Source organism: Prunus mume, linkage group LG4, assembly GCF_029339155.1.
Source record: "Prunus mume cultivar Tortuosa linkage group LG4, ASM2933915v1, whole genome shotgun sequence".
NCBI classification, from domain to species: domain Eukaryota; kingdom Viridiplantae; phylum Streptophyta; class Magnoliopsida; order Rosales; family Rosaceae; genus Prunus; species Prunus mume.
The window spans coordinates 9,136,309-9,163,231 of record NC_142701.1 but is presented as its reverse complement, the minus strand read 5'-3'; the positions used below and the strand labels follow the sequence as shown (position 1 = coordinate 9,163,231).

The 26,923-nt window shown below is 37.2% G+C and overlaps 3 protein-coding genes across 6 annotated transcripts; all 3 read left to right on the top strand.

The window, feature by feature from the left end:
* Window positions 1-1,951: 1,951 nt before the first annotated feature.
* LOC103328138 (RNI-like superfamily protein) lies at window positions 1,952-4,830 on the top strand. 4 transcript variants are annotated; one of them, XM_016794035.2, is made up of 3 exons: window positions 1,952-2,300; window positions 2,433-2,465; window positions 3,146-4,830. In XM_016794035.2, exon 3 carries the CDS (start codon window positions 3,186-3,188, stop codon window positions 4,590-4,592), a length of 1,407 nt encoding a protein of 468 aa, XP_016649521.2. In that variant the 5' UTR covers window positions 1,952-2,300; window positions 2,433-2,465; window positions 3,146-3,185; the 3' UTR covers window positions 4,593-4,830. The 4 variants fall into 4 exon arrangements, with proteins under 4 accessions (XP_016649521.2, XP_008228752.2, XP_008228751.2 ...); XM_008230530.3 differs by having other exon boundaries at window positions 1,952-2,961; XM_008230529.3 differs by lacking the exon at window positions 2,433-2,465 and having other exon boundaries at window positions 1,953-2,300.
* Window positions 4,831-6,586: 1,756 nt separating this feature from the next.
* On the top strand, window positions 6,587-10,739 carry LOC103328139 (acetylornithine aminotransferase, mitochondrial). The gene is made up of 3 exons (XM_008230532.3): window positions 6,587-7,368; window positions 8,750-9,118; window positions 10,045-10,739. The coding sequence occupies exons 1-3, from the start codon at window positions 6,982-6,984 to the stop codon at window positions 10,573-10,575; spliced, it is 1,287 nt and encodes a 428-aa protein (XP_008228754.2). The 5' UTR covers window positions 6,587-6,981; the 3' UTR covers window positions 10,576-10,739.
* A 10,532-nt stretch (window positions 10,740-21,271) lies between these two features.
* Window positions 21,272-22,177, top strand: LOC103328153 (Integrase-type DNA-binding superfamily protein). The gene has a single exon (XM_008230546.2). It carries the CDS (start codon window positions 21,293-21,295, stop codon window positions 22,175-22,177), a length of 885 nt encoding a protein of 294 aa, XP_008228768.2. The 5' UTR covers window positions 21,272-21,292.
* The last annotated feature ends 4,746 nt before the right edge of the window (window positions 22,178-26,923 follow it).

The window sequence follows — 26,923 nt, the reverse complement described above, 5'->3', positions numbered from 1 at the left end:
CGTGAATAGTAGTAGCCCTTGCCTTTGCCTTAGAGCATTTCCAATGCAGTGGGCTCGGTGGGGTTTTGGGTCTTGTAGGCGTTTCCGGCAACAAAATGGAGCCGGCAAGAGGTGGGGCGATGCTGGCTGGCCCGAGGTGGGGTTCACCCAGTGCTTGCGGTGAGCTAACGTGGTGGCTCTAGGCTCTTGATCTCCTTTTTCCAAAGAATCCAAGCTAATTTTTTCCCAATAAAAAGGAAAACAAATCGAAAAAAATGTAAAAAAATACCCAAATTGTTTTCTATAAACACCAATCAATACTCTTCACTTTTAACACCAACAACCAATATTTTTGTAATAAAAAATTGAAAAAAATACCAAAAAATTACTTCTTCTTTTTTTTTTCTCTCTATACCTTATTTCCATTTTCAACATTTAAGTAAATGTCTTTGTCCTTTTACTTTTATTTATTTTTATATTACTCCATTTACTTAAGTTTACAATGTAAATAAGGAAGTACCTCCCATTTGGATTCAAATAAAAATACTAGAAAATCAAATTCCCACCAAATCAAAATATGAAAAATCGGTTATAGTGCAAAATACGATTTAGGCTAAAAATGATGGTTCATTAAGTCAATATATACTTCATATTAAAATCTCATAAAATCAAGTTTTCTTATTTGATGTATAAGAAATAAAAGCCGCCAAAAATTTTCTTGAGAAAATGATTATTTCGAAAAACCATTTTTCATACTTAGTCAATATTGCACCTCCGCTAAAAATCTTGAGAAAATGATTTTTCATACGTAGGAACCCAAAAATCTTATCCGAAAATATTATCCAAATTAATTGTTTAAGTAAACAAATTTGTGGGGAAAAAAAAAAGAATAGTATTTGCCATGGCAAACCTAAACTGCTGGAAACATATTTTGCTAAGGGAGGGTAGGGCAACCACTATTTATGTGAATAGTAATGCCCTAGGGCTCCTCTTGCCATGGCAATGGGTTAGCTGGTGGAAGTGCTCTTAGAGCAACTCCACCCATTTTTCCTTGCCATGGCAAGAGCTAGGCAGCTATTATTCACTTGAATAGTAGTTGCCCTTGCAAATAGTATTGTATGTTTTCACTCGTTGCCATGACAAAGGGCAATTACTATTCATTTTTTTATTTTTTTCACAAATTTGTTTACTTAAACAATTAATTTGGATAATATTTTCGGATAAGATTTTTTTTGTACGTGTCAATATTTATTCTAAAATTCATATCTCAATCGGATAAAATTTTGCTATTTATAGAAAAAAATCAATAATTTTTTGGTTTTTTTAAAAAATTCAATTTTTTTATTTTTTATTGCACAAAATTGGTCGTTGGATTGGAGAAAAAACTTATTGGATAGCCCAAAGCACGACACGTGATTGTAGCAAGATACGTGAGCAATGTAGTAGTGTGTCAAAACAAGGGTGGAGCTTGGGCCAATCTTGCTCTCAGGCCAACCAGGTTCTTGGGTCCCACCTTGTGCCCGGGCTTGGACTCCTCGCTGAAAACAAATTTTAGCATTTTTTTTCCCCCAGCCCGAGGCTCTGTCATGCCACTGGAGTTGCTCTTAGCCTTAGCCTTGGGGTGGACATGCTCTTAGAGATGATATTGGGTTAAAGTAGTAAAGTCAACTCTACATATTTTATTTTCAAATATTATTGCAACCCCTTTATTTGATTCTTTCAATAACTTATATATATTGGATAAGACTTTAATGTCTGGACTCTGGAGTTCCCATGGCGTCCGGAACACACTTGGTGTTATTGTCTATCTCTTTTCACAAGAAAAATGTTTTCTTTATACAAGTGACATTGGGATATGAGGTTTCGAACACGCAACTCGGGCTTTAGGTAGGTATGAATGTTTTAACCATATTAGCTACCAACATGAAAAATGTTTAACTAAGAGATTCATTCTTGTTAATGGAGTTTAGCTTAGTAAAAAAAGGCTTTAATTTATAGACCAGTGCTCCTAAATTCTAAACCCACAAACTCCCTCCTTCTTTTCTTCGTCAAAAACATTCGTCTTACTTTAGTTAGTTTAATAAGGTTGACTATATGAGGTGATAACTGTTACCGTTGATGCTGCCACCTGAACCATCCAGATCTATCTGGCACTCTATGATCGTCTGACCAACCTCAGAGGATTTAGATCTTCAAACATATGCACCGACTGAAAAATAAACACAAATAAATTTGGCATTTTCATAATATCCATCTTCCTCGCCCTTCCTTAATCCTGAGCATCATCATCATCTTGTCCCTCTGCTCCTGTCCAAATTATGGTATGATTTTTCATGTTTCTGTGCTTTGGCTTCCAGCTTTCGACGTTATAGCTCTGGTCTGTTTGTCATTTCATCTCTTAATTTCCTTTGAGATTAACTATATCTGATTACCTTTGTTATTGTTGTATGCAGTTTGGTTATTGTAGGGATTGGCATGATTAATGGGTAATTGTCAATTTTAATTCTTTTAATTTGTGAAAATTTTGTGGGTTGGTTGTTTTTGGTCTCATGGGAAATGGTGTTTCTTCAATTTCTTTGGATCAAATAGTGGAATTAAAGTATGTTTTCCTTTCTTTCTATGGGTTTCCGGAATTATAGGGTATCACTAATTTGTAGGACAGGCCCTCATTTTTGGGTGATGATAGCTTTCTTTATCCGTTCGTGGTTAATTTGCTTTCTTTCGGTTGTTTTCTTATTCCTTATTTAGCAAGTGGCCTTTTGGTTTTCTTGGGATTTTATCCTTGAGTTTGTAAATTCTAAGGAGGATACCGAAAGCTTCATTTCATACCACAGAATTGTTAGTTTTATGTAATTTCATAACAGAAACTGTCGTAAAGAACCTAGTTTTGTTGGTATCTGAGCGTCATCGGAATGGCTTCCTTGACGGTAATGGTGTCTTGATGGAGAGCTTTCATTTTCCTTTCCAGTTCATGAAAAGAGGGTGGGTGCACATGTGAGAAAGTCTCATGACACTCATTACTGTTTATTCAAGTGTTTAGAACAACGATATCAAGTTGTTTTAAACAGCATCTCTTAAGCTTTTATTATGAATATTCTTGTTCCAAGTTCCAATTTTCCCGTAATCAGACTAAAACTTCTCGTATTGGCTTTTGTTGTAATCTCAGGTGGTGCTAGTCTATTCTCAATAAAGGAAATTACAGAGTTATGATGGATTGTTTGCCGGACCAGTTAGTATGGGAGATCTTGAGCAGGGTTAAGAAAACCACTGATAGAAACTCTTTGTCTTTGGCGTGTAAACGCCTGCACGGATTGGATAATGAACAGAGACAATCTCTTCGGGTTGGTTGTGGATTAGACCCTGCAAATGAAGCTTTGACTTCTCTCTGCAGTAGGTTTTCCAACTTGACAAAGGTAGAGATAACTTACGCTGGTTGGATGTCCAAACTAGGAAAGCAGTTGGATGACGAAGGGCTTCTTATTCTTTCCAATTGCTGCCCTTCTATGGTTGATCTCACATTAAGCTACTGCACCTTCATCACTGATTTGGGCCTTGGTCACTTGTCTTCTTGCTCAAAACTTTCAGCTTTGAAGTTGAATTTCACAACAAGAATTACTGGCTGTGGCATATTATCTCTTGTTGCAGGCTGCAAAGTTCTCACTATCCTCCACCTTGTACGATGTCTAAATGTTAGCAGTTTTGAGTGGCTTGAATATCTTGGAAAGCTTGAAACTCTTGAAGATCTCTCAATTAAGAATTGTAGAGCTATTGGGGAGGGTGATTTGATTAAGCTAGGTTCTAGTTGGAAAAAACTAAAATGCTTGCAATTTGAGGTAGATGTGAATTACAGATATATGAAAGTTTATGATCGTTCAGCTGTGGATCGCTGGCAAAAGCAGTGGGTCGCATGTGAGAACATGGTGGAACTTAGCTTGGTAAATTGTATCATCAGCCCTGGGAGGGGCCTTGCTTGTGTGCTGGGGAAGTGCAAGAATTTGGAGAAGATTCACTTGGACAAGTGTGTTGGGGTAAGGGACTCTGACATTATAGGCTTAGCCCAAAAATCAAAAAACCTCCGCTCCATTTTCCTTCGAGTTCCATTGGATTTCTCACTTCCTCTTCTGATGAATAATCCACTGAGATTAACCGATGAATGTCTAAAAGCCATGGCTCAGAACTGTTCGATGCTTGAATCTGTCAGGATATCGTATTCTGATGGGGATTTCCCTTCATTTTCCTCATTTACATTGGATGGAATCCTTAGTTTGATTCAGAAGTGCCCTTTGCGGGAACTTGCTTTCGACCAAGTGTATTCCTTTAACGATGTTGGAATGGAAGCTCTTTGCTTGGCTCAGTATCTTGAGACCTTGGAGCTGGTCAGATGCCAAGAGATAAGCGACGAGGGGCTGCAGCATGTGGGGCAGTTTCCCCGGTTGTCCATTCTGCGTTTAATCAAATGTTTAGGGGTTTCTGATGATGGGTTAAAGCCACTTGTAGGGTCATACAAATTGGAATTGTTGGCTGTGGAAGATTGTCCTCAAATTTCTGAAAGAGGAGTTCTGGGAGCTGCAAAGTCTGTATCTTTCAGACAAGACTTGTCATGGCTGTACTGAAAACGTGTGACTGGATCAGGTAAAAGCAGTATCAAGGGCTTGTTTGGTTTCTGCAGCATTTCATTTATCCAGTTGTTGTATTAGGTTTAGATGGCTTAGTGTAAGTAAACTATTGTGTTGTGAATGTTATTTTTTTTTAAATTTAACTCAATGATCTGTAAGAATAAATAATTGTATTGATTTATTTGCCTTCGCTGATGACCACATAATGAAATGGCAATTGTGAGATTCATATTTATCTTTGCAAGCTTCTGATTCATTGAAACAGCTACCACAGTGCATGACAATGCTAATTTCATCTATAAGAGGAGTTTTTGTCAATTGCTGTCAGTGTAATGTCCATTATAGACCTATTATAATAATAAACAAAAGAATTAATAATTCATTACACATATCTGATCTCTCTTTTTAATTTTTTAATTATCCTTTTCATTACAAAAACAATATATCAAGGATGATCCCTTACATTTTATGATTGAATGACCAGAAATTTTGACGTTACAACACGTGTACAAGGACAATCGATCTCTAGCCGTGTCTACGCCATATCTGTCTCAAGTGTTAGTTTTCAGCGGGTGAGGAGTTGAAGGGCGATGTTTAACAATGTTGTCCACTGGAACCCATTCCATGGAAAGAGAGTTTGCCGAGAGATACAAAGAGATGATATCACAGTTTGATGCTAAGAAGAATACAGATAAAAGGATGCACACTCAATACACTACAGAGAGACAGAAAAGTCTTACTGAAGAAAGAACGTGTACAAGGACATTGCTTGCCTCCGTTCGGGAAAGAAGACATATTCTATACTTTCTACAAATAATAGTTTAACATATAAGCAAAAATAATTTATCATAATCACAAAAATAAATTTTTTGCATATATGCCAAACAGTGAATAGTAATAAAGTAGTAAGAAGGTTCTTACATGAACTACAATAACCAAGTATGGATGTATTTGGTTTTTTTATAAACAAAGTAACGAATAAGGTTGTAAGAGCATTTCCACCCAGCAGCATAGTCCAAGCAAAAGGCCCCCTAGGCCTTAAAAACCATTTCCAGCGCAGCAATCCAGCTTGGGCAGATGGTGGGCTCCACAAAGTTTAGGCAAGACCGAAAGCATGAATAGCCTGAGTTGTTGCTTGAAGGCGATCAGGCTAATGTCATCAGCATAATTTTTTTTTTTAAATTGAAAAAAATTCTAAAAAATTCAAATTTTTTTAAAATACATACCTAGTAATTTTTATTTATTTATTATTAATCTCATATGAATAGTAATTGTCTTTGGGTTGCTATAGCAATGGATGGAAAAAGCAAAATAAAAAAAGGATATGGAAATCACTATTCACATGAATAGTGTATGTCCTTACTTGCCCTTATCCTTTGACATCATGAACGAAAGTGCTCTAAAAGCTAAGGGTGAGTACGGTTTGGTTTGGATTGGTTTTTGCCTCAAATTGGAATCGAATCTAGTACTATTTACCCGATTTAGTTCAGTCTGGTTTTAACAAAAAAATTATAAAATTGTCTAGTTCGGGTTGAACCGATTTCGGTCCGATTCAATTTTGAACTGAATTATTATTATTATTTTATACTTTTTTTGGCTTGAAAATTAACAAATTATTCAATTTCATACAAAAATAAATATTAAGGCTATAAAAGAAAGATGTTTTGAAATTGAACTTGGGTAAATATTAATTATGAGATCAAAAATATATCTTTGGATATAAATAAATATTAAAATTATATATTTTTTAATTTGGCCGATTAGGTTTAGTTTGTTGGGTTATAAAACCAGTTCGGTTCGGTTTTTTTAATTGAGTTTGACTTTTTGGTCAACACGATTTTTTTCAATTTTTTCAATCTAGTTTGGTTCGATTGATCGGTTCTTCGGTTCCAATGTCCACCCCTACTAAAAGCACGTGCACACTATCTTGACCAACCGACTAAATCATGTGTTCGTAATTTGCATTTTTTGGTTACTGGTCCATACGAACTTAAACGTAAATGGGAATTCGACCACTCAGACAGTGACACGAATTAGTACCCGAATAAGACCCGCTCCTTGCCCGTTTCCCTCTCCCTCCCTTCCTCCCTCTCTCTCTCGAAACCAGACAAATACCATCTATTTTGAAAGCATAACGTTCAACTGAAAATTCCAGATGCCTGAGCTCAAAGTTGTCAAGCTGCTTAACCCCACGCAGCCTCATACGACGTCGTTTTCGTCCCCCTACATTTAAATTCCTTCGAATCAAATCATCATCCACCTCTCACACATCGGAATCAAATTTATTCCTCAATTATCACTTCGTCCCAATCTCCCCCTCTCCCAGAAACCGCTATATGAACCCGCGGTTCTATTTTCCAATAACAAAACGAAGCGCACAATCAAAATGCTTTCTCTCCGCCTTCTCAAACCCCCAATATTCGCCGGAGCGCGAAGCACTCTCGCCCCCGCCAATGCGGCCACGCCACGTGCGTGCCTTAGCGTGGACGTGCGCACGGCCGATCAATCGAAGCCAGGGGTGGCGGTGGGGAGCCAGGAGGTGATGGAGGCGGAGGGGAGGGTTCTGGTGGGGACGTACAAAAGGCCGCCCGTGGTGTTGTACAGTGGCAAAGGATGTAAATTGTACGATCCTGAAGGACGAGAGTATTTGGATTTGTATTCTGGGATTGCTGTGAACGCGCTTGGACACGGGGATCCTGATTGGATAAGGGCGGTCACAGAGCAAGCCCGTACGCTCACCCACGTCAGCAACGCCTACTATTCCATCCCTCAGGTCACAATTGAATTCTTCATTGCAATTATATCTCTACTGTCATTTTTCTTATTAAAACCGAAAAACGAAAATATATATATATTATATATAATATAGGGCCAACCTGTGTACATGGGTTAAGCTAGTTGTACATAAGTTTGAGTAAAGATGTCAAACAGGTCAATCTGGTTCATTTAAATTCGTGCCTTAAACATATTTGTACTTGATTGGGCTGGCTCATTTAATTTATCGACCGGTGTTGTGTTGGTTCATTTAGTAAAACTATTGATTTTAATCTGACTCAAAGTCCAAATCCATATTGAAACGAGCTGGATCTGGCTTAGGCCCAAGAACTAGCCCATTTAATTTGAAATTCTCTCTTTTCATTTTGGAAGCCAATGTATCCCTAATCGAATTTTAAAAAAGGTCAAAAAAAAAAAAAAATATGCAAGGGCTGTGTTAATTGCTAAGAAAATTTGAGAACAATTGAAAATTCGAATAATATGTTTATTGCGAAATAGCACTTAATAAAACAAAGGCTTTGTTTTGTCAACCCAACAAGACAATTTGTGAAAGTAACCCACAAAAGATATCACCATTATTTATTCTAATGCACTCCAAATCTAAACTTGTTCATCATCACCACCACCTAAAAAGTTCATGAAATTCAATATTTACCCAAGATTACCCCTATAGAGCCTATGGTATAACTTTTCTTGAAAAAAAACAAACAAACAAATAAACAAGCATTTGGCTACATTGAGCAGCAAATCGGCAAACCAGGGGAGGAAGAACCAAAGAGGAGGCATACTAACATCTTAGAGAAAAAAATGTTAAAATTTAACCTTGTGTTGTGATCTTTGTGTAATGATATACTAAAATAACTGTATATATAGTGTTTGGCAGCAGAGAAAAATGTGGGGAAATGAATAAGATAGTTGGTTTAACTGCAACAAAGAAAAAGGCTACATTTTGTTTACACAAAACACAACATACAATATAAAGCAGAGATTAAAACGGGCCGTGCTTGAAGCGGGCTTGGGCCAAGTCAGGCTCATGTCAGGCCAAGTCCGGCCCATGTTAGGTCACAGGTTGGTCCGGTCCATTGGACTTCATTTTTTAATTTCAGTCCGACATAAGCTTTCTTGCCATGGTGAACACGGTCCACTACTATTCATGCTCGTGCTGTGCCGTGCCTAATTTAAACGAGCTGGGCTCGTGACATGCTGGGCTGGCCTGTCCCATTTGACACACAGAGTAGATATCTCCTTGTCCAAAAAAAAAGGGGCCAGCCAGAGGGCACTTTCAATGACAGACGCCGCGTTTCAGTACCATCGCTTGTAAATGTATTTTTATTCCTCGTGAAATTTGCTCACGAATATGGCAGTTGTTCTTACTTTAGGTGGAGCTAGCAAAACGTCTGGTGGCTTGCTCCTTTGCTGATCGTGTCTTTTTCTCCAATTCTGGCACAGAAGCAAATGAAGCTGCCATAAAATTTGCAAGAAAGTTTCAAAGATTCTCATTTCCTGAAAAGAAAGAGCCTGCAACAGAATTCATTTCTTTCACCAACAGCTTCCATGGGAGAACGATGGGGGCCGTTGCTTTGACGAGTAAGGAGCATTATCGGTCGCCATTTGAGCCTGTCATGCCTGGAGTTACTTTCTTGGAGTATGGCGATATACAAGCTGCAACAAAACTAGTTCATTCTGGCAAAATTGCTGCTGTGTTTCTTGAACCTCTCCATTCGGGGTCGCTACTGGTCTTTGATGAGGTAGGCTTCAGCTTGTCTCAATAATCATTTAAGTTGGTGCTCGGAGAAAGCAGTTTTCAGTCCCAAAAAACATGTCTAACTTAACTTCACTTTCTGATGAAGATCGCTATGGAAATTGTTGTTTATTTACTAAATTAGTTTCTGATATATCATATATGTATACTTTTGGGGATACTTAGTTTTGTGATATATCCTATCCTTGCGTGGTGCTTGTGATGATTCGGGGTCGCTACTGGTGAAAAACTGATTTCAGGTAAATCATGACATAATCAGTATTCATTATAAGATTTCTAATTAGTTATTTTCACTCAAAGTATTTTTATCTTAACTTATTTTTAATAGGATTAGATTTTATCTCTTGAGATTACTAGTTGACTCTATTTTGATTTAAGTTTTATCTTTTCCCGTTATGAAACTTCATTGGTCAAATTAGTTTGTTTTAGGAGATATTGTTTCTCGCTTGGCATTATCATTTAGAGTCCACACTAGATCAAAATTGATTTCATGATTGATACTATTTGTAGTCTCATGTTTTCCTTATAGGTAGTTGATATTGAATCAAAGTTATCATTCTTAATTGCTCGGAGAAACTGGTACATTGGTAGTTTTCTAGTCCCAAAAAACATGTCTAACTTAACTTCACTTTCTGATGAAGATCGCTATGGAAATTGTTGTTTATAAACATTATGAATGTTTCTATAAGTGCGTAGTACTTCTGATATATCTGAGGATGATAGGTGGGGTTTTACCACGTAAAATATTCTCTGCGTACTTTTAAGCTCTGCACATCCTAGGATTTATAACTCATATCAATACTTTAAAAGTTAATTGTTGTTTATTGTTTTGTTTAACCTTCTCTGATATAGACATCCTATTTTCCTATTCTGATGCTGAAAAGCTCCTTATGATGTTTTAACTACTCCCAGGTTCAATGCGGCTTAGGCCGAACTGGTTATCTCTGGGCACATGAAGCTTATGGTGTATTCCCAGACATAATGACGCTGGCCAAGCCTCTCGCAGGAGGTCTCCCCATAGGAGCTGTTTTAGTTACAGAAAAAGTCGCTGCTTCAATAAAATATGGAGAACATGGAAGCACATTTGCTGGAGGGCCGCTTATATGCAATGCAGCCCTTGCTGTTTTGGACAAAATCTCAAAGCCTGAGTTTCTATCCAGCGTCTCAAACAAAGGTCAGTACTTCAAAGAATTGTTAACAAAGATGCTGGGAAAAAATCCACACGTGAGAGAAGTACGTGGTTCGGGACTTATCGTTGGGGTAGAGCTAGATGTTTCTGCTTCACCACTTGTCGATGCCTGTCGAAATTTGGGTCTTCTAATAATAACAGCAGGAAAAGGAAATGTTCTCAGGCTTGTGCCCCCTTTGATTATCTCTAAGCAAGAATTGGAGCATGCAGCTGAGGTCTTGCTTGAATGTTTGCCGGTCTTCGATGGCTCTTAATTGAAGTTGAAGTACCTATAACCATTTTAGCTTCATGTATTTTTTGGTCGAAAATTTAGCTTCATATATGACATGTACATTATTGCTGGGTTTTATGTTAGTTTGTGCATGCCTCTTTGTTTTACGCAGTCCGATCGTTAAGCTATCAATTGCATCTTTATATACATAGAGCTATATGTAATGGTTATGGTGGTAGGTATTCTCATGAGGATTTACATCTTAGCTGTTAGATTTGATATGGATGGATAAGATCCATCTCTTTGATTCTTATTTGTGAGAAAGTAGTTCATAAGTACATAGTAATTACAAGCATGAACATTGATATGATCAAATAGTCCCATAACACTACTAGAAAGACAAACACAACAAGACACAGATGCCAGCCACAACCCTAATTCAGCACATCAGCTCCTCCCTGCACAGGACCTGAAAGTCATCACTTGAGATTGTAGCTTATTTGTTAGAATTCATTATTTTCAGTGTTTTGGATGTTTGGGAGAAAGGAAATCAGCAAACAGATGAACAAAGAGAACGTTTCTCTGTAGAAGAAAGCTGAAAGCTACTGTTCATATATTTCCTTTCTATTCATCTACTTTCGTATATCATAAGAGAGAAGTGAGATTCTTCTCTTAACTGATTTACACAGGGATTTAATCCTAGCCTTTGATCCTATCATCCTATGAGATGATTACACTTGTCACAATCTAACATAACACATAAGTGGCCATTTGGACTATGATCCAACGGCTCATATTACACCCAGCAAAGTAGCATATAAAACTGAAATAGAAAATTCAAACAGAAAGAAAACTTTGGCACCAAGACTTTCAGCTCAAAGGGTTATACATCAACACTCCCTTCTAACCTTTGGCTGACTTTACTCCAAGTAGATCTCTGAGATGCACAAAACGATCCTTGGATAAAGCCTTGGTTAGGATGTCTGCAATTTGATCTTCAGTTTTGCAGTAGATTAGCTCAATTTCCTTTGCTTGGATAGCCTCTCGGATGAAATGAAACTTTCTGCTAATATGCCTGGATTTCTGATGAAAGATAGGGTTCTTTGCCATTGCTATGGCAGAGGTGTTATCACACAAGATTGGTGTGTCTTCCACTTGCTCCTCTCCAAAGTCTTCAAGCTCAAACCTTAGCCATTTAGCCTGTGATGTTGCTTTAGCAGCACTCACATATTCTGCTTCTGCAGTGGATAGAGCTACTGTATTTTGTTTAATTGAAGCCCATGAGAACATACCAGATCTAAGAGTGGATGCATACCCTGAGGTACTCCTTACATCATCTTCACTTCACCTGCCACCACTGTCACAATAACCTATCAAGGTAGCTGCCTTCCCCTTTTTAAACTCAATTCCATAATCCAGTGTGACCTAAATGTATCTTCAAGACTCTTTTAGTTGTTCTCATGTGTTTCCTAGTAGGATTGTGTATGAATCTAGCAAGCAAACTAGAGGCAAACATTATGTCTGGTCTAGTAGCTGTCAGATATAGCAGGCTGCCTACAATCTGCCTATATTCACTATCATCTGCCATCTCACTTCCATCTTCCTTGCACAACCTTTCACTTGCAACCAATGGAGTTATCACAGATTTACAACCTTTCAAACCAAATTTCTCAATCACTTTCATTGCATATTTCTTCTGATGAAGAAATATATGCTTATCTGTTTGTACTACTCCCATGCCAAGAAAATGATAGAGTAGTCCAAGATCAGTCATCTCATAATGTTTCATCATGTCATTTTTGAATTCTTCAAGTAGCTTTGCACAACTTCCAGTATAAACAATATCATCCACATGAAGAGAGACAATAAGAATACCTGACCCTTCATCAGTTTTGATATAAAGTGTAGCTTCACTAGGACTTTTCTTGAATCCTGCTTTGTTGAAGTAGGAGTCTATCTCATCATACCAGGCCCTTGGGGCTTGTTTTAGTCCATACAAAGTCTTGTTCAGCTTATACACCTTGATTTCTTCATTCTCCTTCACAAAACCCTGTGGTTGCTCCACATATACCTCTTCCTTTAAGACTTCATTCAAGAAAGCAAATTTGACATCCAGTTGGTACATATTCCATTCATTCTGTGCAGCAAGAGCAATCAAGGTTCTAATGGTGTCTAACCTTGCCACTGGGGCAAAGGTTTCATTGTAATCAATCCCAGGCTTTTGTGAGTAGCCTTTAGCCACTAAACGAGCCTTATTTTTCTGAATAGTACCATCTAGATTGAGTTTGGTCTTGTAGACCCATTTGACACCAATGACAGGTTTATTAAAAGGTCTTTCAACAAGCTGCCAAGTGTTATTCTTCTCTATCATTTCCAACTCAGCTTCCATTGCCTTTCTCCATGACTCATCTAGATCAGCCTCTTCAAAATTCTCAGGTTCCACAATGCACATATTGCACTGAGCCATAATGTCATTAATACTTCTCCATTTCTTTGGTGTATGATCCATAGCTTGAGAACTTCCACCAATGCTTTCATCCTGCAAAGTAGTATCTTCATCTATTTGTGTTTGTGTATCCAAGCTTTGACTTGGTTCATCTTGTAATGTGGTTTCTTCATCTATTTGTAGTGGTGTATCCAAGTTTGAACTTTGAGCACAGTCTTGGTTTTCAGTAGGCACAAGAACTATCATTTCTCATTCTCTAGCATTCTCCCATTTCCATAAACCATTTTCATCAAATTGCACATCTCTGGACAGAATAACCTTCCTAGTACTTGGATCAAACAGCCTATATCCCTTTTCACAGAGACCAGAGCCTACAAAAATACATTTGTGACTGTTTTCTTCAAGCTTATGCCTCAAAGCTGAAGGAATAAGCACATGACAAGGAGATCCAAATATTTTTAAGTATGCAATTCCTGGTTTTCTGCCAGTATAAGGCTTCAAATGGTGTTACCTTCTTGAGAGCCTTGGTGGGACATCTATTTAGCAAATAAACTGCAGTATTTACAGCTTCTGCCCAAAATTCATAAAGGATACCTTTCTCATGCAACATGGATTTGGCCATTTCCACCACTGTTCTATTCTTCCTCTCAGCTACTCCATTTTGCTGAGGAGTATACCACTGTTAATCGCCTTTGAATGCAGATTCTTCACAGAACTGTTAAATTCTCCGATAAAAACTCTCCACCCCTGTCACTTCTCAAGCTTTTTATCTTGAACCCACTTTGCAGCTCAGTCATAGCCTTGAATTTTCTAAAACACTCCAATGCACTTGACTTGTTTCTAATGAAATACACCCACGACATTCTAGTGCAATCATCTGTAAAAAGCAGAAAATACTTGTTTCCAGATAATGATTCTGTTTTCATTGGTCCACAGATTTCTGTGTGAACCAATTCCAAAGGACCAACTGGATTCCAAAGGAAAAGAGTCTCTGTGCTGCTTTCCTTGCATACAACCATCACAAACCACTGAAATCTGCTCCAAATGAGGTAAGCCATGAACCATGCCTTGATTTTCAAGCATTTTTATGCTCCTTTCATTTAAGTGTCCCAACCTCTTATGCCATGTCTGCAAGCAGTGTGAAACACTTGTTCTCAAAGCCATATCCCTTGCAGGCATCATTGTAAGTGGAAAACATCTGTTGTTTGTCATTTGCACCCTCACAATAAGATTTTCCAGTGACTGATCATCATAGACATTCACCATATTTCCTCCAAACACAAGATGGTATCCATGCTCCATCATTTGCCCAACACTAAGCAAGTTTTCTTCAAGACCAAGTACAAGTATTACTTCATGAATGTGTTTCTTACCCAACTTGGTTTTGATCACCAGAGTTCCTTTTCCAGCAACTGGAACTACTTCTCCAGTTTCCATCTTCACCTTAGAGGTCAAATCCCTTTGAATATTCACTAAGAGTCCCTCATCTCCTGTCATGTTGTTACTACAACCACTGTCAATATACCAAGAGTGATTTACCTTCACATCAGTTGCAGCATTACACACATAAAACAAAGTACCAGTTTCTTCCATCTCATTTGCATAATTCACCCTATGTGCATTCTTATTTCCATTGCATTCTTGGATCATATGTCCAAATTTTCCACATCCATGGCATTTAGGCTTGCCTTCAAACCAGCATTTGCCATAATGTAGCTTATCATAATGCTTACAAGCTGCTTTGTTTCCATCATTAGGCTTCCAACTTTTCTGAAAACTCTGATTTCCAAAAAACTTTCATTCTTAGACTTCTTTTCTTCAATATTCAGACTAGCAAAGGCCCTCTCTGAAGAGTTCTCAGTGTGCCTATCCAATCTAAGCTCAAAGCTCTTCAAGGAGGCAACCACCTCTTGAACTTCCAGAGTTTCAAGGTCCTTAGAGTGTTCTATCACAGAGCATATAGAATCATATGATTTTGGCAGACTAAACAACAGTTTCTGCACAACTCTCTCCCTAGATAATTCCTCACCATAACTCTTCATTTGATTCAACATATCAAACAATCTAACAAGGTAGACAGATAGAGATTCACTATCCTTCATGCGAGTATATTCAAATTCCCTACGCAACCCTTGCAATTTAACATTTCTTACCTGTTTATCTCCTCTAAATTCCAGCTTCAGAATATCCCAGGCACCCTTTGAGGTCTCCTCATTCACAATCCTGGGAATAATCGATCAAACGCACTTTGGATCAATCCAAGTGCACGAGCATCCTTCATCAGAATCTGAGCCATCATAGACTTCTCAGTATCCGTAGCCTCCTCTTTCTCCTTCTTCGGATCTGAGCTATTGAACCCATTCTCGACCAGCTCCCACAATCCATGAGATTTCAGAATGGTTTTCATCCTAATACTCCAAAACTCATAGTTTTCTCCATTGAAAACTGGTGTGCAAAGCTCAGCTGCTCCAGATCCTGCCATATTAGACATTGGGTCCAAGAAATCACAGCTTCAATCTTCATACTAGCTCAAAATAGCTCGAAAAATGAGTCCGATTTACTGTTCATAAATACACGCCTAGCTCAAACAATCGAACCTGGCTCTGAGGCTATGTTAGAATTCATTATTTTTAGTGTTTTGGATGTTTGGGAGAAAGGAAATCAGCAAACGGATGAACAAAGAGAACGTTGCTCTGTAGAAGAAAGCTGAAAGCTACTGTTCATATATTTCCTTTCTATTCATCTATTTTCGTATATCAGAAGAGAGAAGTGAGATGCTTCTCTTAACTGATTTACACAGGGATTTAATCTTAGCCTTTGATCCTATCATCCTATGAGATAATTACACTTGTCACAATCTAACATAACACATAAGTGACCACTTGGACTATGATCCAAAGGCTCATATTACACCCAGCAAAGTAGCATATAAAACTGAAATAGAAAATTCAAACATAAAGAAAACTTTGGCACCAAGACTTTTAGCTCAAAGGGTTATACATCAACATTATTGAGGTGAGTAAAACTCACCCCTTGGCTAGGTTTGAAAATCGGTGGAATTAATAGTAATATTCGTATTGAATATATTGTTTATACATATACCAACTGTAAATAACAATGATTTGCTTATGATACATACTATCAATAATTAACTAAACAAACAGAGGGAGTTTGTATCCACATGTATGTTGCTACATGATTGTATTTCATTAAAACTTCTCTATCAATGCAAGAGGTTTGTTAGTTGTTCAAGTAGTTAAGAGTAATTACCTATATGCATTTGAATATATGTTCTCCAATCCCCCTTCCCCTAATATCACTTTTATCTTTTTATTTTATTTTTTTATACTGAATATATTGCTTGTATCTAAAATAATAATAATAAAAAACACAGAAAAACAAAAAATCAGTGGGGTATAGCTCAGTTGATTGAGCTTCTACCTCCACCCATTAATTTGCGCAGAAGTTCTAAACCCCTACACACCCAATGAATATTTGTGTAAACCCCTTCCCCCAACCTCCTGTACGCACACCCCAGTACATGAGAAAGCAAATTTATACACAGACCGGTGTGGTGAGGGGCAAGTTAAAAAACAAACAATGGAGAATCCACTCCAACCCTATATCGATGAACTCTTGAAGTCAACTTTAGAATATAAGTATGAACATGCATGAAGGAGCTGAAGTTGATAATTTGCCACGATCAAAACTTATTGAAATTAATAATATTAGGCAAAAATTGATGTAGAATTTGGATATCAACATGCATGTAGAAACTATCCCAAAATTTCGAGTAAGATGTAACCGAACATAATTAATGGAACGAAACACAAAATGAGAGTGCAAGAGTACCATGGAGGAGAGAAGCTCTTACAATATCCAAAGTTGGTATTCTTAAGGGAAGTTGAGAAGAGGGAAGAGAAGCATAAGGAATCTCTTCCTCATTGGCTAGCCCTGCAACTAGCACAACACAAGTAAAACTAATCCCATCATTATCTTCATAATTAGTGTCATAATCCATCTTAGTGTCATCATTTATGGTGTTTACATATATCCATCATGCAAGGTCGCTACTTGTCCTCGCAATTGAATTTTATATATTTTCAGGGGTTGTTGTCCTATTCAAATGATTACCTGTTTTTCTAGTTCAATTTAGTACTGTATTATATATGGGAAATGCTTGACTTCTTGACAGTCAAGTGTTGAATGATAAGGCTCAACTTTTATTTGTGCACATGACATGGCCTCAATAAGCTGCCTAAGGAGCAACCTCCTATACACCTACCAACATGACAAAGCATAACGTATGGCCTTTTTATTCCACTACTACAATATTTAGCAATAGTCACTAATTTTTATAAATGATCTCAAACTCGCACTTTGACACACACGAAAAATCTATTTTCGTGTCAACCCAAAACCAGATTGATCGCTATTCATCCCGAGTTATTTCATTACTAGCTACTTTCACCCAAAAAGAAACCAAGCGATAAGGAATATTCACAAGTGCCTCTACAAGTTGACCCAAAAAAGAGAAACTTGGGCAATTTCACATTTCCCATAAGCCATGAAACTTTCAAAGTCACTTGCACACAAGTTTACACAAAATAATCCAAAGTAGGAAATCATAAAGATATCATGATAGCACACTTTCTTTGTCTTCTTTCTTCTTGGGATTTTCTCACTGACTCTCTCTCTCTCTTTCTCGAAACCCAAGTGAGAAAATGTTTCACTTCTCTCTCTCATGGCAATACAAAAAACTCTCAGTCCAAAGAGTGTAAAACACTAAAGCCCTCGCGTGCTTCACCCCTCCTCTCTCTTGGGAAAACAATCTTTTCCTTTCTCTATAAACATCTCTCTCTCTCTCTCTCTCTCTCTCTCTCAAACACATAACATAGAGTGAGCCTAGGGTCATATATATAGACAGACATTCTCTTTTGTTCCCACCAAATGTTTCTGCAAATATCAAAACATCGATAAGTTCATTACACACCATCACCTTGGGTATTGCCCAAAACAAGCCAACAATTTATATTCAATAGATTCACATTTCGTCTGTATGCCTGAGAGTGTGGCAGAGAGAAGATTAACGAGAAGCAGAAGATTGACTTCAAACTTCAAAGTTTACTTTCAAATAAACTAATCTGTTTTTTTCTGGGTAGGATAATATAGTCCACCTTATGGACCACCGATTAATTTTTTGTATCCACGGTTTTCTACAAGGCCTCTGAAGTTGGTTTGTTTATTGCAAAGGTTAAGACCAAAATGAGAAACATTGATTTGCATTATTTTATAATTCCAAAGCTCATGTTCTGAGAGGTTCTCACGTGACCTTTGCGTGCTCATTGTGCACACGTTTGATAAGGTAGAAAAGATTGGGACCTTAAGGCTTCAACTGAGAAACGTTATTAGGTTTATAGACCTTTGCGTGCAGATTTTAATGCAACTCCATTGCTATTTTTGTTGCATCAACTCCATGTTGTCCATGCATGCATATCCTCAGACAGGCACGCAGCTTTTGGTGATTGGATTAGGGTTTAGGTGAGGTGACCAAACCTTGTTGGGAAAAGCCTAAATTTTCGTGGATTTATATGCATAGAAATTATAAATCTCTATCCTACAAACACTAGTACTGTATAGTTTTTCTTTTCTTTTCTTTAAGGTGGTTGGATTAGGGTTCAGCTCAGGCAATAGAATCTTGTTGGGAAGAGCCTCAAGTCTTGTGTTGTGTGTATATATGCATTGACTGCAAATTAGACATTCATATCCGACGCGTAACATATTTGTTAAAATACAGAAAAGAAAAATATTCATGAGACTGCAATACCATGTTGTAAAAAGTTCTCGTGTAATAAACGAAACGTGTGGTGCCTTTATAAAATTATGCCAAATATCTCAAGGGTCTTAGTAAAATTGAACCTTTTTTCTTTCATTAAAAAACCCTGCACAACTCTTCAAATGATGTCCAAGTCAAATTATGCATATTTTTTAATCAATATGAACCTATTTTTCCACCTAACTTTCTATACAAGCGTTATTGAAAGATGAGATAATCGAACTTAAGACATCTGGTGTAAAGATAAATATCATTTTAGTATCTCTGGTATAGGAGAAAAACTTCTGTTATCATCATTTTGCTATCAACAACCAATAACACTATGACACAAATAATAACACTTTGACATAAAATAGTATAATTAGCCAGAAATAACTTTTTGTATTCTGATTGCAACTAAGTTTTCGTTGGGTAAATGTCTTTTGAGAAGGCCTCTAAAACCGTGTTCATCTACGTGTTCTTATTGCATGCCATATGATTTGTCCCCAGCCATCAATTTGCTTTTATCTATGAGCCAGGAGCATATCTCTGACGACATATATGTAATGATAACTTCAGAATGTATATTTATATTATGGAGGCAATAATTCCATTAAATTTCATGTACAAATACAGCAGTTGCAGTAGCACCTCATGACCGTAGGATCTGCTGACAATCACCTAACATCGCAAGGCTACAATAGGAAAATATGAAAACGTTTTAGTGGGTACCAAGTAACCTTTGACTGACATGATGAAATCATATCAATCGTCAACTTTTATTTTTATTTTTACACAAGATCCCTGATCACGGTATCTTCTTCTTGCATGGCGGTTCTTCACCTGCATCCTCACGGTCACTTTCACGCACCTGCGTAACATCGGAACTTGTCTTCTCTTAAGGCAAGCAATCGAGAAATAATATCACAAATTAGATGTAATCAGTCGAACAATCTTTTCTTGACCACAATGTGACGCATTTCTCGCCCTCCGATACTAAATCCAACGGCCGTTAACTGCCCTCCATCCAAAGTCTCGAGATCATAAACTCTTAAAACCCATCAAATCATTATGTACATGATGAACCCTCATTGACTCCATGCAATGGACTACGTATCTTGTGTGGGGGTATATAATATAAACCTTGAAACCTCTAGAATGCTCTCTACACTCTTTACACTCCCTACATTTATAATAAGTAACGGTGTACGAGTACAACAGGTGTAGAGAGAAATTTGGGTGCCAACAGTTTCTTTCTCCTATATTTTTAGTTAGAATGATTTTAACTTTAACATAGTATTAAAGTGAGACTATTTATCCAGAAGTCAACAACAATTCAACCACAATTCTCTGTGATGTAATATAATTCATCCATGTATTTGATCAATTCAACCACATACTAGATATATGAACTTCACATCTAAATATATAAAGTTTTGAGCAAAGGCGACCCTATAAAGGGTCTCAATTGGGCTTTAGTCCAGTGCTGATTTTGTACTTTAGTCTTTATTGTACAATAAAATCCGCACTGATTAAATAGTAGCTCACTTATCTTTTAGAATTCATCTATTCCAGCCACCCAAATTAGATTTTTTTTTTCTTCTTCTACCCACTGAAATCCTACCATAATTTCTATATAAAAAAATCCTACCATATAAAATTAATTAGCCAAAAAATTCCTGATTATATAAGATTTCCCAAACCATTCTTCTTCTACCCACTGAAATCCTACCTAAATCATTTTTCATCAACTGGTTTTGGACTATTTTTTGTGACCGAGAAAAAATACATATAATCTAGTTTTGTGGACATAGTTAGATGTTCATTAACAGACATACATCTCTGTATCCATTACATAATTACATTGTTTCCCTTTGTTGTTTCTTGTAATGTAAATAACTTACATAAGAAAAGAAATAGAGAAAGAAAACAATGCAAAAATAAGAAAGTGTTTCACCTAGAGGGCTTGGCTAGGTCGAGCCTCCTTGTGCATAAGCAATAGTTCCTTATTGCAAAGTATTGGGGCCACATGTACGAAGTATACACCTCATTTTTTTCAAATCTTTGTCTACGTAAATAAAACAAAACAAGTACCTGAGCAAAATTATTTAGTGGAGTAATTTGTGGACATAGCAATAGAGGCTACTCCGTAATTCTACATTTCCATGATGACTCAACCCATTTTGTAAGGAACTTAAATTACTCAGCCAGCCCCTTGACCAGACAAGTCCAATATCAGTATGATAGTGGTACTATCGACATTTTAAAAGATATATCCCCGTCCTGCCAAGCATAGACAATGACGTAAATCTGAGGGATTACGGTCTCATCGAACTTGACAGCAATATCTTAATAAAATCTGAGTTTTTTTAATATTAAAAATGGATTTTTATTTTATTTTATTATTTTATTTTGTATATATAAATTCTTAAGCCGTGGGGTTGTGGGCTCACAAACCCTCCATTAATGTCTCTCGCGTTTTCTCCGTTCACCACAACTATGAACAGTAAGACAATGGCTACCGTTCCGTTCTGTCATAACCCGTTAACGTTTTATGCACCCGAAACGTTTCGGTTTCTGTCCGAGGCGAATTCTCTTTACGAGTCTTTTTTCAGCAAAACACACTTCTCGGTTTCTTCTGTTTCGTTCCCAAACCAGCTTAACAACTTCAACCCACCTTGTCATACCAACGTGTCGGCTGAAATCCCGATTTGTGGTGTCAGTAGTAAAGAATCGGAGTCCCAAACCGAAACTCCTCCGGTTCTTGACGGAATCGCGGCCGTTGTTGGCCAACATGTCCTCTATGGAAGCCAAAGGAGTTGTAACGTCCCAACCAACGGCGAAACGACACAAATTTCGGAATTCGGTTACTGTTCGGAGCGTATCGGTTCAGCCGAAACTTCCAAAAAAGATGCCGACCACAAGAAGGGTATCGGAAACCTTTCGGTGCAAAAGAACTACAGGGGAGTGAGGAAGCGTCCATGGGGAAGGTGGTCGGCGGAGATAAGAGACCGAATCGGGAGGTGCCGGCACTGGCTAGGAACGTTCGACACGGCGGAGGAGGCGGCGCGTGCTTACGACGCGGCGGCGAGGAGGCTGAGAGGTGCAAAGGCTCGGACCAACTTTGAAATCCCATCAGTGTTTCCGCTCTCCTCACCTTGCTCATCATCTTCTTCTTCAGACGCAAAGAGAGTGATTAGGGGTAAAAATAATATTAAGGGTTTGAAGAGTAAGAGAAAATGTTCAGTGGTGACTTGTGTGGCTCATTTGTTTAGTGAGGCTCCAACCCATCTTAGAAGCCAAGTTATGGAGATCAAAGAAAATGTGGAGCTTGATTTGAAGCTGGGAGTTGGAGTGAGTGATATTGGTAAAACAAGCCCATAATGGAAATTATGTGTTCTAACTGTTCTTTAGTTAACTTTCTATTTTGGGTATTTTTCCTTTCTGGGTTCTAAGTCATGCATGGGTTGGAACTTGGATGTGCATGACAATGTAAGCAAGCAAATGGCTATGGTGGATTTTGTAGCCCATATATAAAGTATTAAGATTTCAAGTTTTCAAGAATATTATCATGTTTGTGACCTGGGATTTTAGTGTTGAAGAAATCTTCCGAGGCTTGACCTTGTTTAAGATTCTTCATGTGGTATATTTACACATACATTCAAGTAACAGTCTGATAAGTTTCTGATTTTGCAGGATTTTATCTTGTATCCGTACTGAATGCTGAGCATACATTTTTGTTGAGCAGATGATGATGTATGCCTGGAGACTTTGAGTATTTCCTGGCCTTAACTCGGAGTACAATTAGAACCAACCAAATAGGTGACCTTTTTCTATGCACTGCACTCACTGAGATCTCAGGATCAGAAAAAGGACCCTCAACCAAGTACAATTTATAACCAATAAAGTCTAGCTAAAACCCAAACCCTAGCTGCACTGTTTTACATGAAACTGACACCATTTTTTTACTGTTGCCTTCAACTCCATGTTTGCATATTTTTTTGATCTGGGAATCCAAAAGGTTAAAATTGGAGTGCGAGCAACAGCTTATATGTATAGTCTAGCCCAGTGGAGAGAGAATGGTCTTACTCTTATATGTAGATCTATGATTTCAAATTCGAATTACTAAGCGTGAGCGAAAAACCCCTCATGTTTCCTAACTTCGGTAACGAAAAAACAGTATATATGTATATCCCGCCTTTTCTTATACAAAAGTTGCAAAAAACAAGTATACAAATGGAACTTATATGTCACATCATCACTATTTTTTATTGCAAAAGCTAACTTTATTCTAAATAAAAATAAAAAATAAAAAGAAAAGAAAAGAGGGGAAGTCTAATAAACTACTATGGTTTTAAGAAGACCCCCATGAAAGACGGGTGTGGTGGTGGAGGAGTGAAAGAAACAGAAAACGTAAACCATGGAGGTTTTCTCATTCTGGCTTCAACAGGGAAAAAGACAGAGTTAAACTGATACTCCTTCATTTACTTTTCTTTTTTACTGCCACCGAGGAATGACCTGGGGCACTCAGGGAGGGAGAGAGAGAGAGAGAGAGAGAGAGAGGGAGCAAATGCACAGCAGGCTTCTATTTTCTATAAGATGCGGATTATACGTCACCTCTCCAAATCGTATTACTGTCATATTGGAAATCTAAACCAGTTCAGTTCAGCAAGCGTCAGTGACATTAATAGGCAATGGACAGTGATAGTACATTGACTGATTGGCGATAGCATACCATGCCATATTATATTATATTTCTTTTTTATTTTTAACAATAGAAACTTTAATTAATCATTTAATATAAAGAAATAATTAGATGTACACCTAAAAACTAAACCACCCATTATGATTGTTTTTTTTTTTGGACGAAAACCACCCATAATGAATAGTCCATGGATTTCTGCTGATATTTGGTCCGAGTATATGTTTAGAACGTTTTCTTTCGTAGGGCGGTAGTGGTAATTGTAGTAATTTATCTTCCTTTCAAGGTCAAATTTTATGGGTATAAGAGCAACTTTAGAAAAGTGGAGGGCTTTTATTTGAGCCAATATGTCTACCGCCCTTCGATCAATGGGCTTAAAATCCTTTTAATCTTTTTCTTGAGACGAATGGATGAAATTGAATACAAAGGTGTATGTTGGATTAATCTCTGATCGGAATTTGACTTACTTTTGGTCATAAAGTGGATTCAATGGATTTCGAACCCCTGTCATTGAGGTACTAGATTGCTTGTTAATTGTAAGTGACAGTTTACTATCGCACGACACCTTGTAATTTAACATAATATAATTTTCAAATATCGTATAGCTAGTCAATTCAGCTTTGTAGTCTTTGTCTTTACTTTTTATTTTTTATTTTTTAATTTTTTATAAATTTGTTACCTTTATCCTCTCACTATCATATTCCTTTTCATTCTCTATCTTTAATATTAAAATAATAATAAAAATCTAATTAAAAATTACAAAATGTACTCTTGCTTGTGACATATATATTTGAGTTCATGTTATTTTATTTGAGCTAATAACGAAAGATGTATTTTGTGGGCCTTTATTTCTGGTTTAATTGGGTAAGTTTGGAATTACGCTTATGAGTGCTGCTATTTCTCCTATTTTTCTACACTCCTTATCTTCCCATTTATTATATAAATTTAAAAGATTTATATATGGTGTTCTCTCTGAGTTCCTGTTTTAGTAGTTCAACAATTTGCCTAAGCCTCAATGACAAAACACAAGCATGAGATTGAGCCGAATCAACTTCCTAGTGTGATGGTTGCCTATGTACAGACTAGACACACAAGGTTAGAAGAACACAACTGCCTGCATCAAATGGTAAAAGAATGGCCTAGCTTATTTGTTACAGAGTCATCTAATACACAATTGGTCGCGTGGGTAGTTTGGTCGCCCTTTCCTCCTCAAGTTGCCCAGTTGGGAGAGAGATGTGGCTGGTGATGAGATTAGGAGGGGAGGTTGGTTGTCGTGGGTTCGAGTGGATAGTCTGGTAGTTGTTTACTGGGCTTTTGTTTTTTCTTTCTAATTTTCTGTTTTTATTTTTACTTTTATGTTGACTCAACAGTGTTACTTAGAGTTAAGTTGGTGTCAAGGTGTGAACAAATTAGCTAAGGAACTTAAGTCTAGAATGAGTGGGTTGTGTGACCTTAGAACTCATTTTATAAACGGGTAAATTTGTCTTTAAAATTTTGAAGATAAAGTGGGTGGGAAAATGAGACAATGAGGTAGAAATAGCAGCATTCATTTTTATTTTTCTCAAGTACAAAGGAGAGTAAATAGGGAATACAATGTTGGATGAACCTGACCGCATGTACTACTTTTGAGTACGGGGTTAACTTCAAGAACCATTAGTGACAAAAAATAAAATAAAATAAAGGTGCAACTTGATAATTTCATAAACTTCTGTTGTGATAAAAACCCTTAAATAATACGTAAATAGTAAAATCTCACAAGAAATATATTTGAACTCTGAAAGTGATTTATTTATTATACAAGAGGTGCCTTTTCAACCAATAGAAAGGCTGTGTTTGTTTTTTGGCCATAACATAATGAAATGTAGTATATTAGAGAAATTCATATTAGACAATTGTTTGTTGTAGTATGGTGGATGCCTTAAATCAAGTTTATTTCTTGGTCGAAAGCCTTAAATCAAGTTAGTGATTAAAGCAAGAAAAGAAACCTCTCAACGCACTGGGCCAAAATCCATGGGTCGTCCCTTATTGATTTCTCATTAACAGTCCAACATCAAATATCAAGCCTAAATCTTAAAAGCAAAACTTCAAGGCCCAAACAATGTGTTATAATATTTTAGTAGTTTTAACAATATTAGCAAGGTTTTTCCTTAGGGGGGAAACCAAAAGAAAAAACTCTAGGAAGTAAAACAATCAATGTTTGGTCTAATAGTTGTTGAGAGAGACAAGATTTTCTGATTATAATGATTCAATATATTTACTTGGTGAGAACCCATGTATATATACAAGCCTAAAGTTGACTAATTACATAGCTAAAACATAGCTCTAAATTACAGCGTATAAAATAGGAGACTTAGTTGACTAATCATCTAAATTACATGATATGAAATAGGGAAATACATAATAGACGTAATTGACTTTAACAACCCCCCTCAAACAGAAGATGCTCGAGAAAGCATGTGAAGTTTGGATAACAAAAACCAGAACGTACTGCTGAGTGAGACTTAGTAAAGAGGTATGCAGACTGCTGCTCAGAGGCAAGATAGAATAGAGAAATAGTCCCTTGGGAGACATGGTGGCGAATGAAGTGGCAATCAACCTCGATATGCTTGGTGCGCTCATGAAACACATCGTTATGGGCAATTTGAATAGCACTCTTATTGTCACAAAACAAAGGAGTACATGAAGGAAGAATGACACCCATATCATGAAGGAGCCAGGGAAGCCAAAGAACTTCAGAAGTGGTATGAGCTAGAGCACGATATTCAGCTTTAGCGCTAGAACAAGCAACCACTGTTTGTTTCTTACTCTTCCAAGAAATCAGAGAATCGCCAAGATACAAAATCCAGTAGTTGAACAACGATAAGCGATATCTCCAGCCCAATCTGAATCGAAATAAGCTTGAAGGGTGAGATTAGATTTGGAGGAAAAATGAAGTCCTTGAAACAGATTACCCTTGAGGTACCGTAGGATGCAAAGCACAACAGCAAAGTGCACTGATTGTGGGGCAGCCATGAATTGACTCACAATGTGAACGGCGTGACTAATATCTGGTCTCGTGATTGTGAGATAGTTAAGACTCCCAACAAATTCTCAGTACAACATTGGGTTGAAGAGCAAGGTATCATCAGAAGCATGGAGTTTAACATTCTGCTCAAGTGGGGTGTTGACAACCTTTGAATCAGTTAAACCTGCACGCTGTAAGATATCTGAAGCATACTTAATTTAAGAGAAAATAACCATCAGGTGAGTAATCAATTTCAATACCAAGAAAATATCGAAGCTGGCCAAGATCTTTCATTTCAAAACATGCCTGCAAATGAGATTTAAGACATTGAATACCATCTAAGTCACTGCCAGTAATGACCATGTCATTTACATAAAGAATAAGAATAACAATGCATGATCGGAGGTGCAAGTGAACATGGCAG